The following is a 15189-nucleotide window of genomic DNA, read 5'->3' on the forward strand; positions in this document are numbered from 1 at the left end:
AAAGAGTGTCTCGGAACATATGTATTTAATTATAAAGTTTTTAAACATAATATAATTCAGTAGAAAAGGTTTAAGCATAGCAATTTTTGCTATAGTTAAAGATTAGCTATTTGACTAGCTATATGTCTTGAGTTAGATTTTTCTATATATAAAAAAATATATATGCAGGCCTTCTCAATGCATATTTGTACATAAAAAATTATTATTTTAAATAAAAATTTTATTTTTATATATAATCAAATAAATCAAGAACACGTGTGTCAAAAAATAAATAAATTTTTTAACAATAAATAAAAATAAAAATAAAAACTAAAACTATACATCAAGATATTTTACATTTCAACATCATTTTTCAAAGCCAAAAGGGTAAGACAAAAGTAAAATTTTCTTAATTAAAATGACAACCACAGCTTTGGTCTGGATCTACGTCCCTCTAATGGCTCTCCAAAGTTCATTCATAGTATTGTACGGAATTCTAAATTCAATTCCCAGAGAAATTACCAGCTAATAGGGTGCAGGATTAGGACAGCCTCGAAACACTAACTAGGCTCTTTCACTTTCTTGAACTGTCTGGTAGCAGGATTCCACAAACGGTAGTCTAACCAGCTGCAATAACTAAATCATCCGGCAAGTCATCAGCATCATACACTGCTAACCTCTTGGCTTTTTGTTTGCTGCAATATATAGATTTGATAACAGAAGCTGTGTTCCTTAGTTTTTCAAGCTCATCCTTAACACCCCATTTCAGTCCTATCTCTTTCGAGGTTCTATAGTTTTCCCAAGATTCTAATAGGAATACTGAACAAAACAGCTTCTATCATTTCATTTGCTGGTTGATTAAGTTTTGGGAGATGGAAATCCAAACTATAATTGTTTTTATTTTTTTTAGCGGCAGGGAAATTTTTGCTATCTAAGCCTTGACAATAGATTAGAAAGAAATAGCTAAGAAGACAAGAAAGTGGCAAAGATTGTGCTGAAAGGAACTGGAGATGTGCAGAGGATGAAGAAGCATACAAATCTTGCATATGAGGGGGGGGGGGGGGGGGGGGGGGGGGGGGTGATGACGGTTGACTTCAATTGATGACATAATATGGCACCTATTGTTAGTCTATAATGGGACGAACTGAAACAAACTATGAATGTAATATGCCTATGTGAACATTCATCACTCTTATCATGCTAACGTTCTCATGATCTACCATAAAGATGATAATGCATGGCACTGGTTTGTGTTTGCAGTTGTGGAACTATGTGTAAAATATTGGTGTGCAGTGTGCCGTTGTTGCATTGCTGTGGTAATCTGAAACTTGTTTATTTGAACCTTGGACATCTGAAATGGCATCATGAGCATTAACAACAGATCTTACTTAATTGCACAACAACATACCTTAGTAACTGTCCATTTTAGCATTTTTCAATATAATCATTCAGGTTAACAAAGCTTTGGATTTGTATTTGCAGTCTGACAGATAGTAGTCCAGTACCTCATGTTCAGTTTTGAAAGGATTAGCCAAGAGCTAAATTACTTCAAGCTACCTGGGTGTGATTTCCAACCTAAATGCAAGCTTATCATAGCTCTACGACTATGAACTTAAAAGCAATATGTCCCTTCAGAAAAAGAAAAATGTGCCAAAATTTTAGCATAAACAGCTTGATAGTGAAAATCGCATTCTACGACTTTGATCCCAGCTGAATATGAAAATCCTAATCAATTTGACACAGCTTACAGCACAAATAAGAAAAGCGCAGTGCAGACATTATGCATTGAAAGTTGCTGTTACAAAGGGACTGAATCACAGATTTTATGATTTGATAAAAAAAAAAAGAAATATGGAAGCAAAAAGATGCAGAATTTTTTCTACAACGACATGAATCTATAAATAAAAATTATTTCATAAACTTCTCTGGAAGAACTCCCAAATTCTCTCTTCCATGTAAATTCGGTCATTATGCCGACGGGGCATGTGCCTTTCATCAGGGAAAATTAATAGTTCATAGGGTTTTCCAGCTGCCACAAGTGCATTGACAAGCCTTGCAGTGTGTCTAAAATGCACATTTTCATCAATCATGCCATGCACCAGCAACAACCTCCCTTTTAACTTGTGCACATGATGCATCACAGAGCTGTATTCGTAGCCCTTTGGATTATCGGAAGGCAATCCCATGTACTTCTCAGTGTAAAATGTGTCATATCCATCCCAGGAGGTTACAGGTGCACCAGAGACAGCACAACAGAATACATCAGGGAACCTTGCCAAGATCATGGCTGACATATATCCACCATAACTCCATCCACACAACCCAATGTGGCCAGCTTTTGCCAATCCTTGTTTAATGAGCCATTCTGCTCCTGTAAGCTGATCTTCTGCATCAAAGCGGCCAGGATTTCCTTTCAGAGCACCTTCAAACTTTAGCCCACGTCGAGCACTTCCTCTATTATCCAACTGTCAAGGGAGAAACAAAGGGCTCAGGGTAACGAGCTTTCACTTTAGAAAAAGGTGAGATGTAACATGTGAGGCTAAAGCTGGTTTCTATTTTCATTATAATCCATCAAGCAACTAATCTATAAGCTAGTTATAAAATTTCATTACTATGAGATCTCTCCAAATTAACGTGCATATACACTAGTAAAAGGACAATTCCTGGTCTTTTTGAAGCTCGACTTCCAGAGACATCTGATTTCTGTGCATGATCATTGAAACAACCACCAATTTCAGATTTGACAACATTCCATCTCCAAAATTTTGGGGACTGAATGGATTCAACATCTAAGTATGCACATATGTTAAACAAATGAATCACAAAAATGTGAGCTTCCATTCAGCAGAATGAGCAGCATTGTAACAAATAGGGAAAAAACTTGATCAGGGATCCGAACAGGCAATCATCTGTGGGCATAAATGGCAGATTTCAACCATTTATGTAATTTTAGGGAAGAAGGTAACAAATGCACTCATTAGTATGACTAGACTAGGAATTAAAAACAGTAAAATAACAATCAAATTACGTATACAGTGAAGATGTCTAAGTTGAAAATACTAACCTTCCACACTAAGATGCCTTGGCTCCGAAGATATTGAGCTCTCATGTCAACTGTACCTATCCATGAATCACATACATACTGTACACCAGGGCCTCCATACACACTGATCATGGTTTTGTATGGTGGTGGTCCAAATCTTGTAGGGTCAGGGTCATATAAAGCCCCATACAATATGGTCCCATCATTTGCTTGTATCTGAACTATCTTTGGTGGCTCAAGTTCCAGCCTTTTCAATGTTGGAATGGTGAAAGACTGCTCAAACAGAGGCATAATTTCTCTTCCATCAAACAGGGAGCAGAGAGAAACTCTTGGGGGAGAATCAAGGGAATCATGGATATCAACAAAATTCTGCAAGTGGTGATCAAGGACAACCAAGTGTTTCCCTTTACCGTTTGTTAATCTCACCGGAGCCTGCAAGGAATTGTTTTCAATTGGATACAGTTTAGCACAGTAAAGATGTGATTCCAAAGGCCCATCTAGAGTTGCAGTAAAATATATGATCCCTGCAGCCTCATTTACACCGGCAATTTGCTCAACTATCCATTCACCTTCAGTAATTGGTCCTAAGCATGTCCCATTGGCATCATGCAGATACAAATGCCTAAATCCTGACTTTTCACTCGCCCAAATGAATCCTCCAGAATATTTAGTGATTCCTTTGTCCAAAGGAGTGAAGCAGTCATGTAAATTAATCCATGGGAGTTGTTCTTCTGCATATAACACCTCTTTTTTCCCCGTCTTAATATCAAACTTAAGAAGTTTTAATTTTGAATGAGACCTGTTCAAAACTTGAGCTATGAGAACATTTCCATGCATCCAATTGACTCGGGCCAAGTATTCATCCTCATTATCTGGTTCTTTTGTTCCTCCACATAGAAGATTCATCCAAATTATAGAATCACCATGAACAGAAACTACCCCAAGGTGAACTTTGACATTTGAAGCTCCAGCAAAGGGATAAGGATGATCTTCCTGTGCTTCTGAACCTACAGAGCTTTTGCCTTGGTGCATAATTCTAAAAGGAGGTATCTCAGATGAATCAACTTGTGTAAATGCAATGAATTTGCTGTCAAGTGACCACCAGTAACCATTCTTCCGGTCCATCTCCTCCTGCAATCAACAAATTAAAAAACCTCCGGTAAAAAGTTTAATTTTACTAAAAAATAAAAAACCACAGAACCTAATACCATTATGAAATCAACCTAGCAACTGAAAAAAAGTAAATTAATTTTTGCTGAAAAGTAAAAGTATTTGCAAACCACCAGTTTCTAAGTTAACTTATATGTGGAGATGGAAAAACAGGAGTAAGGATGAAGTTCTCACCTGAGCTATATATTCAGCAAGGCCATGAGTCTGTAAAGCAAGGAAAAAAAAAAAGCACTGTCATAGTCAAATCAGAAAGCTGTTGCAGAACAAATAAAAATGAAATGAAAAAAAATTCAATTACCAAAACCAAATATTATTGTTTTGTTTTGACATTTTTCAATGTTTCTAGCTTATAGTGGTGGCCTTATTTTGATAGGAAAATAAAGAATTATATTCAGAATATTTAATTATTTTTGCTTTTTAACATACTTTTTAACATATTTTGAGTTTGAGCATGATGTAAAGCCGTCAAAATAATTCTATTATAGAGAGCTAGAGAAGAAAATCAAAGCTGGAAAAACTAACAATTTCTATTCTGTCCAAAGATCTGATGAGCCAAATTGCGAAGAAAATGTTAATTAACAATGATAGTGGCGGTTACAGCAGTAGATAGGGGAAAATGCATGAGCAGATCCCACGCGGTTGGAAGTTCAAATTCAAAGCATACATTGAGTGATAATTATTCTGTAATCTCTATGTGTATATCAAATTTTAATCACGAGGGCAGTTGAAGAGAAGTTGATTGATTACTTTTAGACAGATCAATGATGCAGTAAATAAACACTGATGGATACATGTGATCATAATGATATTGGTAACTTGTAAAATCATATATTATTCTTGGACAGAATCCATAGCTCTAATGGCTAACACAAGTCACAGATAAAATAAAAAATTATCTGACCTCCAATGAATACAAATAATTGGAAACTTACCACTGTATTTCCCTGAGCACCATGTGTTAATTGTTTGGACTCGTTGTGCAATAAATTTAGAACATGCAGCTCACTGTCCCTTATATAAGCAAGCATGGTACCATCATGAGAGACATGTGGATCGATAATAGGGGACAATGCAGAACTGGGAAGCTTGAGCTCTGGTTTTGAAGAGTGGAGTTCCTGTAAATAAAGCTGTGCATATAGAAAAGGTCGTATCATCAGGACAGCTGAATAATTTTAACTTGCAGCATCGCTTGCAACAGTTGAAACTTTAGTTAAATTTGATAATCACTTTTGATCCACATGCACTCTATGCTATCATACGTAGTTCTAAAATCACCAAGTTAATTGAACTGGCTGGACTGCATTTGATTGTATTTATAACTGTTATACTACCCTGGCTCACAAGGGAAGAGAAGAGATAATTCTGGCAATAGGCAATCTAAAAGATCAGAAGACCTAGCAAAATGTACAAATACAGTTCCGCTAGCACAGTTAAGTCCAAATACAGTTCCGCTTTGAAAATTTGAGTTCAAGATCACGGAGCAATGACCAAATACAGTTCCGCTAGCACAGTTAAGTCCAATCAGAACACTTCTCCATTCCTTCAAAGTCCAAACCTTAAGGACTGTAAAGTCTATGTTCATTGTGCTTTACAGAAAATGTACTAAAACAAAAGTTTTCCAACAGCCAAAATGCAAATGATTAGAAAGAGGGCATTAACTGTTAAAAATCATTACTGGAAATCATACAAAGTGATAAGAGAGGTGAGGGAACAACCCCGGCAGGCAGTGGCACCATAATTGCTTTCTTCTTCGAACCTGTCTTCACCCATTCATAACATGTCACTCCCAGCCCACGTTCCCTTAACCTCTCCCTTCGCAACTTCTCTTCCGGTGATATATTACTCTCATCAAGTCCACCATCAGGGGGGCCAAAAAACAATTCTTGCTTGCCGCTCTTGAGATCAAAAGCAAAAACCTTCCTACTCAAGGTGTGATTAGGACTAAATAAGTAAGTAAGAAAACTACCATCAGCACTGAAACTTATCGAAGTTGGCGCCTCACATCCAGGCAACGGAGATTGCACTATCTTTTCAATTGGAAGAAGAATACTGTCCTCAACCATTTGTGGGATGGTGTTATCAGTCAAAGGCATATCGTTATTTAATGATCTCAAAATCCTTAATTTCTTGTTCTGGCTCTCGTTCTCATCAACTGATTGCATCACATATGAACTAAAATTCTATCAACTAAATTGCAAGGCAGCATGAACCTAAACCACAAAAAAAAAGAAGGAAACCAATCAAATATTATTTTTCTACTTCAAAATCTATGAAAAATAGAACTGATTAACATAATTTAAGCTTCTGAAACAAATCAGCTTCGATTAAAAACGAAACTTTTATTGAGACAAACCAACACCGGATACAAAGTACGAGACCTTAGTACTTCTTAATTTTTACCCCCATTTTCTCGTCACTCAAAATGAAATATAAGCAAAACCCACTTCAGAATTAGGCAGCATTGATCAAAGTTCCATTTTTTTTTTATCATTTTCTCTGTATTTTCTCAGAAACCAAACAGAGAAAAGAAAAATAAAAAAATTGAAAGAAATAAATAAAAAAATCAATAGTCCAAATCACCATTACCTGCTAAGAAGCTTCACTGATTGGTCCACTATCAAGAGAAACAATCCAGTGGATCCAATCACATGCTACTAAACTGCACTCAATAAGCTTTTCCCGGTAAGAGGAAATGGATTCTACTATTTACCTCAAAAGAGAATTGATTTCATCAGCCATGAAAGTGAGCTCAAAAGAGAGAGAAAGATTTTGATTCGTGGGAAGTATCAAAGTGTAAGTTAGATTGTGAATCTTGAATTCCGAGAGGAATTGGATTCTCCTTGTAAGTTTCAGAGAGACAAATGAGATATGTTAAACGTTAAAAAAAAAAAGCTTTTTTCTCGATATATGGCACTGAATTCTGGTAAAATAGTTTTTATGAGGTTGTCACACGCGTTACTAACGGCGCGTTGTGTTTAGAGAATTATAATTACATCATTGCATGGGTGTTCAGTTATTACTTTCTGTTAAAATAGTGATGTTTCATTCTTAAAAACAAAATTGATGATTAAATTTGATTAGATGAAGTAAATTATTAAAAAATAATTAAATAATATTTTATTTTAATTCAATTTAAATTTTAAATTTTTTATATCACCACATTATAATTATATTAAATTGTTTCTATTAGCAAGTGTAGTTATGATTACTTTTCAAAGTATTTTTATGATGAAATGTATCAAAATAATATTCTTTAATTTTAAAAAATTATTTTTTAAATCAATATATTAAAATGATCCAAAATATATAAAAAAATAATTTTTTTAAGAATACAGTGACAATTTCATCTAATTACTAATATTTTTAAAAACTAGAAAATAGTTGAAGAAATGTGCATGGCATAATTTTAGGGGGGGGAAAGAATAAAAAATGTTTTGTGAGATTGAATCTCACTAGAAAGTAAATTTATAAACCACATTAAGTCATTAACAAGGTATTTAAAAAGGTAATTAATGTGTAAAATTGGATAGAATGAAAAGGTATCGTATTTATTTTTAGCTAATTTAACAATTTGATTCTCCCAAAATGGGTAAAAATAGAGCTGAATGTGTAATTCTAAATAAAATCTGGATTGTTTAGCTTTCTAATTAAAAAAAAATAGATATGAACTATTTAAATATTTATGCCATATATGGTATAAAAAATAATATTATGAGAACAAATCAGAAAATAATAATATGGTAGGAATAAATAAGAAAAAGTAAGCAATAATTTTATCAGGCACATATATGGAATATGGTTTCTCCCTCTTTTACTTTCAATTCTTACATTTTCACTCCCAACTTTGTACTTTCCAAACACATTCTAAATATCAAGTTTTTTTTTTGAAATTTTATATTTATTTATATTTAATTTATGTATAAAGTTAATCCATCTATGACCTCTCATAATAAATGAATGGATTTTCTCATAATTTTCCATTAAATTTCCTTAAGAAAATACTATTTTCTGTATAAAATACTCACATATACATGGAATATTAACGGCCATGGACGGGCGGATCGATGGATCAATCTCAAACAATCAGAACCCAATTGATAAAATTTCATGTATTAGGATGAGTTTGGAAGTTTGATAGTAAATTAAGGGCCAAAACTAAGTGTGTGTCTATATTTGTCTTTTTCTTAAAAAAAGACACGACAGACAAACAGAATATTAGGGAAAACCAAAGTGCCAGTGGTGATTCACTGCCCGTACGACACGTGTATGCCTATATATAGGACTATAAAAGTCAAAACGGAGCTTTTTGTACGAAGGTATAGAAGAAGGGCTCCATTGATGTTGAGTCCTTATCAAATCCTTTTACGTGTGCTAAGGGGGGCTTGATCTTGAATTGACCAATCAAGGATTGCCAGGTATCATCTTTGATCTTGAAGTCATTGTGTAAAGATTGGACCCACCATGGATAATTGTTTTGTTGCTCATTTATTATTTATTATTTATTATTTAGTTGAGAAAAGTTGATATAGCCATAACTCAATAATCTATCGGTTCATATTTTAGCTTTAGCTAAGTTTTTTTTTTTAAATTAATATAGGTGTTTGGTCAGTTTGCATGTATTACAACTAATTCTACAAATTTTAAAGTTAATAACCATGTAAGTTTTATCTTGATATATAAATCGACTTCACTGAACTTTATTAACTCCTAATCTAGTCTGCCAAATCAAAATTTTAATTAAAATTAATAGTTTTTTTAAATAATATTATTTTAATTTTAAAAATTTTTAAAGTAAAATTATTTTAAATTTTCTTAATTAATCCAAATATCAAACCACGTTATAAATCTGATTTATAATCAGTTTTTATAACTAAAGAAACGACAATTCTTATCATGTAATTTTATGGTTAGCAAAACTTTTATAATTGGCTGTAAAAAAAATAACTACTAATAATTTTGGGTAGGATCTTATATCACATATAATGAGATATTATAAGTTTATTTTGAAGTGTGATTATGATTGTTTTTTAAAATGTTTTTTATTTAAAAATATATTAAAATAATATATTTTTTATTTTTTTAAAATTATTTTTGATATCAGCACATCAAAATAATTAGAAAATACCAAAAAAATATTAATTTAAAGCAAAAAAATAAAAAAATTAATTTTTTTTAAAATAAAAAAAAAAAAGAATTTAAACCATTTTCACCCTCCTGTAAATTATATATTCCATGATCATCTCCTTTAGCCCTGAAAAGATGAAGAAAATACTCTTTTTTTTTAATGTTTTCATACATATTTCTCTTTGTTTTAGAAATATACTTATTAAACACAAGGAATCTCAAAATAAAAAAAAATAAAAAAGAAACAAAAAACTTGTTTGATTTACATTAAAAATAATTGCAGAAATGAATATATGAGATTGGGTTAATAAAAAGAGTTTTTTTTTTTTTGCAGTGAGCAATTCGAAAAGTAACTTTCCATTTTCTAACTGAAAAGAATTCCTCTATTTTTCAATTAAAAAACCCACTAACTTTTCCAAGATTTAGTCTCCATAAATTACATTTTTCAATATGTTGTAAGGCCAAGGTGACGGATATGGCTTGGGGTAGGTTAACCAAAAAAAAATCTAAAAATTTAAAATAATATTATTTTTAAAAGGTGACTTTTTTTAATAAAATAATACTATTTTAATATTACTTAACCAAGGGTTAATTACGCAGCACAATTTCAATTCCATGCTCCTATCTGACTAATTGAAGCCCAATCCACAGTGTCTTAGACAAGTCCAGTCCCCAAAAACAGGCCCATATATTCAAAGAGACGAACCCGAGTTTCTTTATGGACTAATCCATCTTTCAGTGAAAGCCTATTAAGGCTACGATTTTGATACAAAAATACAAGGAACCGTTGATATTAAACCCGGGCTGAGTACCGAGTCACATGGATTAATCTTATTTAATTTAAAAAAATATTTAAAAATTTAATATTTCACATTAAAAACTTAAGAAATAATTTATATGAATGTAAGTTAGACATATTATAAATAATAAAGTTAAAAATATTATTTTAAAAGGAATTTTATTTTATATCATAAAGATATTTTCTTATTATTTTAAACAAAATTATGTAAATAAATTTTTTTTATCTCATATTAAAAAAAACATAATATTATTTTTATGAATATAAAATATATATACTAATAGGATTCTAATCTCATATTAAAAATATAAAATATTTTTTTAATGTTTATATAGTAAAAAAAAAAATGATAAGTTCACATGCATGAGATGATGCAGCTGAGCAAGAGGAAAACCTCCTATTGCTTTCATGAAAAAAGGGGACGTAAAAAAGAAAAACAGGTTTATACTCAAACTAGGTGACCTAACAAGTTATATAGTTTTCTCTGTACTATGAATATAGAATATGGGATTTTACTTGGTTAAGGTCCAAGCTATTGGGTTGTCGAGTTAACCTATGGTTTATTGGATAAATTTAGATTAAAACTAAAATAACTTTGTTTTAGATATAATTAAGAAAAAAAGCAATGTTATTTTGGTAAACAATTTCCTTGGAGTTAACCTAATTATATCTCACTCGAATTTGAATGAGTTAATTTAGCTGCTTGTTTATTTGTCATGTCATCTTAGTTTGAACGGATTAATGTTTGAAATGATTTGAAATAAAAAAAACCCTACCCAGATCATGGTGAAGCTCTAAATCAATGATTAGCCGGGTTTAATAACATATCATGTAGCAATTACTACACAACCTATTGACCCGTGCCCTATGAGTGCCGTGATTTCTTGCAAGATAGGCTTGATGGTTAACGACCTGCTCAATTTTCTAGAGTACCAGGCATGAACAAGCCCATCAGGTACGTGTTCAAGGATCCTTGTCTCATTCGAGAAAAATAACATGGGATCTAAAAGACTTCCTTCTATATCATACATTAATTTGAAAGAAATTGAACCTGCTTGGAAATTTTATTTCTTGAACATTTATGACAGGCACCATCCTAAACGTTTCCGAAACATGCTACCACAAACATTTCTGCTGCTGCAAAACATGATATATTTGGTGAAGTATCACAAAGACAGCTCTGTGATTGACAAACCTGCTCCTCCTATCTGACACAGACAAGCATCATTTCAACAATCATGCAAACTTTAACACACACATCAAGTTAAATCTCCACCCCCTCCTCCTTTTCTGCCTTTCCAAGCAAACTAGTGGCTGAAGCAGTAGCCATATCTCAAGTAAGATAAGGTACTGGCAACTAGCTTATGCAACTAAAATCACACTTTGCACCTAATCTCATCCTCTTGGAAACATAATAAAAACCCTCCCTATCCCCTCTTTGGGACATCGAACACCTGAACAAGTGTTACTTGCGTAGTTGCATTTGCATTTTTGCAAAGCTTCCAAGCTGTGCAGAGAGCAAAACCTGAAAACCACAAAGATGAAGCACCATTTTTCCCTCTTCTCATTTTCACTTGTCCTTCTCTTCCTCCACTGCACCCAAACACTATCCCAGTCTCCTACTTCAGCACCAGCAAAAGCACCTGCTGCAGCCTCTGCACCTCCACCAGCTGCGACCTCGTCTGCACAGGCCTCGCCGCCCGTTATGGTTCCTGTACAAGTTTCGAAAGGTCCTGTCAATGTCATTAAAATCCTCCAAAAGGCTGGCGGCTTTGCGGTCTTTATCCGCATTATAAAATCCACTCAAGAGGATATCCAAATATTCTCCCAACTCAATGACTCCAGAGATGGCGTCACCATCTTTGCCCCAACCGATGGGGCCTTTTCAGCCATTATCAAATCAGGTGTTCTTAACTCCTTAAGTGATCATCAGAAGATTGAGTTGGTGCAGTTTCATATTATACCAAGAGTTCTTACAACTGCCAATTTTCAGACTGTCAGTAACCCTATAACGACACTGGCAGGATCTGGTAGTCGTTTCGCTCTTAATGTGATAACCACAGAAAATATGGTGAATGTAACTTCAGGACTCACCAATACAAGCGTATCGGCAATTGTATACACTGATAGCCAGCTTGCTATCTATCAGGTGGACAAGGTGCTACTTCCTTTGGATATTTTTGCCCCTAAACCTCTTGCTCCTGCTCCAGCACCACCAAAGCCTAAAAAGGATGATGGTGCAGACACTCCTATGGTTCCAAAGGATATTTCTGGTGCAGTAAGCTGTGTCATGCTTAATACTATGCTTAATACTATGCTTATTTCCGGAGTTATCATAGTTGCTGCAGTTTTTTCTTTGTGACCCTGGTGTTTTGACAAGGTATCAATTTCTTCATCAGTGGTTCATGATTCTGCGGGTTGTAATGAACTGTGGTGTTTAAAAGGTTCATTGCTTTGAATAATTGTCATTTCCTTTCAATTCTATTTGTGTTCTTCCAAGTTCGTAAATAACTCTGCCCTCGATTGTTTTTTTTTTTTACTGGTTATTGCTCTTTTTCTGCCTTTATGTATTCTGTGGAATTGTAATTTATATCAGAGAAAAAGAAATATAATGTTGATGTGCTTTGATTTTTCAATCCTACATTAATTTGGAAGTAATCAAATTAAAATCTTGAAATTCACATTTATATGATAAAATCACCTCTCTGCATCAAAGCATCTCCTCAAACACGGTAACATATGGCCAGAAAATTTCTGCTGCTGTGACAATGTACACAATCAAACCATGAACCAAGCTAAGCTTTATCAACTCTCCATTGAAGACAATCAGACAAACCAAAAGATTGCCACTTAAGTCTTTCTAGACCTTGTATCGATGCTTGTGCCGACTCCAACATCTTTTTAGTATAACTGATCGAAAGTGCCTCGTCGCTAGAAACTACATGGTTGATACCTTTCTGCTACACTTGTTAATCTTCCACTTCGGAAGTTAGCTGTAAACTAGGAATTAAAGACAAGGTCATATCCCTGGAAGAAACAACATGGTAATGTTATCCTTGAAATTACACGATTGACTTTAGACATGTATTGGACGAAATTTTTTTCCAAATTCAACTACTCCATTTCACTTGAAACACCTGCAAACGACCAACAGTTGATGCAACTAGGAAAGGAGGTAAGCGAGAAATCATCAGCCAAAGGAGCAAAAAATCCTAGCACCATAATGATTAAAATCCACTTGGAGGAGCCTAAAAAGGTTTAAAGATGAAGCACATTAGTGCTACATAACATGAACTTAATCATACAAATATTACAGGAAAAATTAGCATTCATAACCTTTTTGCAAACAGATTCTTCTTCTAGTTATTCCTGAAGAGTACAAGCTGAAGTTCTTCCTGATGAAAAGAACGCAGATAATTTAATGATATCAAAATACATGATTGTATGCATGTAACATATGAGAGATCATTACATGAACCTGGTCTATTGGACGACAAAGCCAATCATATTGTCTGGATTTGCAGCACCAACTGGTTATAAACAGTGAGGTGCACTGCTTGAACCAATTAAAACTGTTTTGGTCCTATAGACAGGATTCATGTAATAATTTATCGATCATAAATGATATGTTTAGCAAGACATGGAACTAATAGCAGGCAATCTGCATCCAGCTAAAGCTGAAACTGTTAATTATGAAAAGCTGCGTTGTTTTTCTTTCCTTTTGTTTCCCAAACAACATGGTGCTTGCATGATATTCTTTCAATGCCAATAAATTTGTCAGTGGTTCCGGTCAGAAAACTCAGAACCAACCACACCGGAACCCAAGTACAGGAACCAATCCTTTTACTCTCTATCTATTTATCTCTCTGTATGCCCTAAGACTAAAAGCAACAATAGTGGAAAAATAAATGGAATATCCATTCAAGCATATCTATGAGGCACGCGGAGGCAACTTGCACTCAGGAATTCTCAAGAATGAGCTTGTTCACAACGAATAATCACAAGTGCCGTCAACTCCTCATTCCCAGGTTTGTCTAGTTCTCTTTGATTGTTAGCAGCCCCATGAAGACAACGAGCACAAGTCACACAGAAAATTTCTTGGCAATCAGAAGGATCATGCCAATGGTACTATTTTTCACCGGCAATTCCCAAAAGAAAAAATCCTAGATTGAAATAATAGCTTAGATCAAGTATCTGCAGCCATTAACCTGCTGATTCTAACTACTGAGGCTAAGAACACAAAACGAAGACATAGATTTGGTCATATGGTCACATTGATCACAACATTTTCTAGTGAATTTTTTTTTTTAACATTTATTTCCTGTATGCTTATCTCAAATTTCCGTCACTTCGCAACAGTCTGTCCATTATTTTTTCCCCTGGAAAACATGATACATTTGGTGAAGCATCACACAGAAAGTTGATTGATAAAGCTATCCTTCCTGTTTGACACAGACAGAGCTCATTTCAACAATCATGCACATCTTTAACACAATCTCCCCTCCTACTTTTCGAGAAAACTAGTTGCTGCTGAAGTAGCTGCTATGTTTGTGAAACTGAAATTACACATTTCACCTAATCTCATCCTCTCACAACTATAATAAAAACCCTCACTATCCTCTCTTTGCACATCAAGCATTTGAACAGGTAGTATTGGCATATTTCTATTAGCAATTCTGCATAGATCCCAAGCTATCCAAACAATACAACCCAAAAACCACACAAAGATGAAGCAACAGTTTTCCCTCTTCTCATTTTCACTTGTCCTTCTCTTCCTCCACTGCACCCAAACACTATCCCAGTCTCCTACTTCAGCACCAGCAAAAGCACCTGCTGCAGCCTCTGCACCTCCACCAGCTGCGACCTCGTCTGCACAGGCCTCCCCGCCTGTTATGGTTCCAGTACAAGTTTCGAAAGGTCCTGTCAATGTCATTAAAATCCTCCAGAAGGCTGGCGGCTTTGCAGTCTTTATCCGCATTATAAAATCCACTCAAGAGGATATCCAAATATTCTCCCAACTCAATGACTCCAGAGATGGCGTCACCATCTTTGCCCCAACCGATGGGGCCTTTTC

General features: G+C 34.3%; 2 protein-coding genes across 6 annotated transcripts; one reads left to right on the top strand and one right to left on the bottom strand.

Annotated features, from left to right (window-relative positions):
• Window positions 1-1591: 1591 nt before the first annotated feature.
• Window positions 1592-7077, bottom strand: LOC105118148 (dipeptidyl peptidase 9-like). Of its 5 annotated transcripts, none has more exons than XM_011016028.1 (6): window positions 6903-7077; window positions 5908-6402; window positions 5125-5319; window positions 4367-4396; window positions 3044-4153; window positions 1592-2444 (listed from the first exon to the last, which is right to left on the bottom strand). In XM_011016028.1, the coding sequence occupies exons 2-6, from the start codon at window positions 6352-6354 to the stop codon at window positions 1893-1895; spliced, it is 2334 nt and encodes a 777-aa protein (XP_011014330.1). In that variant the 5' UTR covers window positions 6355-6402; window positions 6903-7077; the 3' UTR covers window positions 1592-1892. The 5 variants fall into 5 exon arrangements, with proteins under 5 accessions (XP_011014330.1, XP_011014329.1, XP_011014332.1 ...); XM_011016027.1 differs by having other exon boundaries at window positions 6779-7077; XM_011016030.1 differs by lacking the exon at window positions 6903-7077 and adding an exon at window positions 6593-6707.
• Window positions 7078-11518: 4441 nt separating this feature from the next.
• LOC105118152 (fasciclin-like arabinogalactan protein 12) lies at window positions 11519-12609 on the top strand. Its single transcript, XM_011016034.1, has one exon. The coding sequence runs from the start codon at window positions 11656-11658 to the stop codon at window positions 12475-12477; it is 822 nt and encodes a 273-aa protein (XP_011014336.1). The 5' UTR covers window positions 11519-11655; the 3' UTR covers window positions 12478-12609.
• The last annotated feature ends 2580 nt before the right edge of the window (window positions 12610-15189 follow it).

Source organism: Populus euphratica, unplaced genomic scaffold (genome assembly GCF_000495115.2).
Source record: "Populus euphratica unplaced genomic scaffold, PopEup_1.0 scaffold1796.1, whole genome shotgun sequence".
NCBI lineage: Eukaryota > Viridiplantae > Streptophyta > Magnoliopsida > Malpighiales > Salicaceae > Populus > Populus euphratica.

Bases quoted from the DNA above. Each gene is read 5' to 3' on its own strand.
- LOC105118148 (XM_011016028.1), bottom strand. From the start codon at position 6,354: ATGCAATCAGTTGATGAGAACGAGAGCCAGAACAAGAAATTAAGGATT. The intron at 4,154-4,366 runs GTGAGAACTTCA...TGTTGATTGCAG, and splicing joins TTGCTGAATATATAGCTCAG to GAGGAGATGGACCGGAAGAA. The intron at 2,445-3,043 runs GTTAGTATTTTC...CTCCCTTGACAG, and splicing joins AAGGCATCTTAGTGTGGAAG to TTGGATAATAGAGGAAGTGC.
- LOC105118152 (XM_011016034.1), top strand. From the start codon at position 11,656: ATGAAGCACCATTTTTCCCTCTTCTCATTTTCACTTGTCCTTCTCTTC.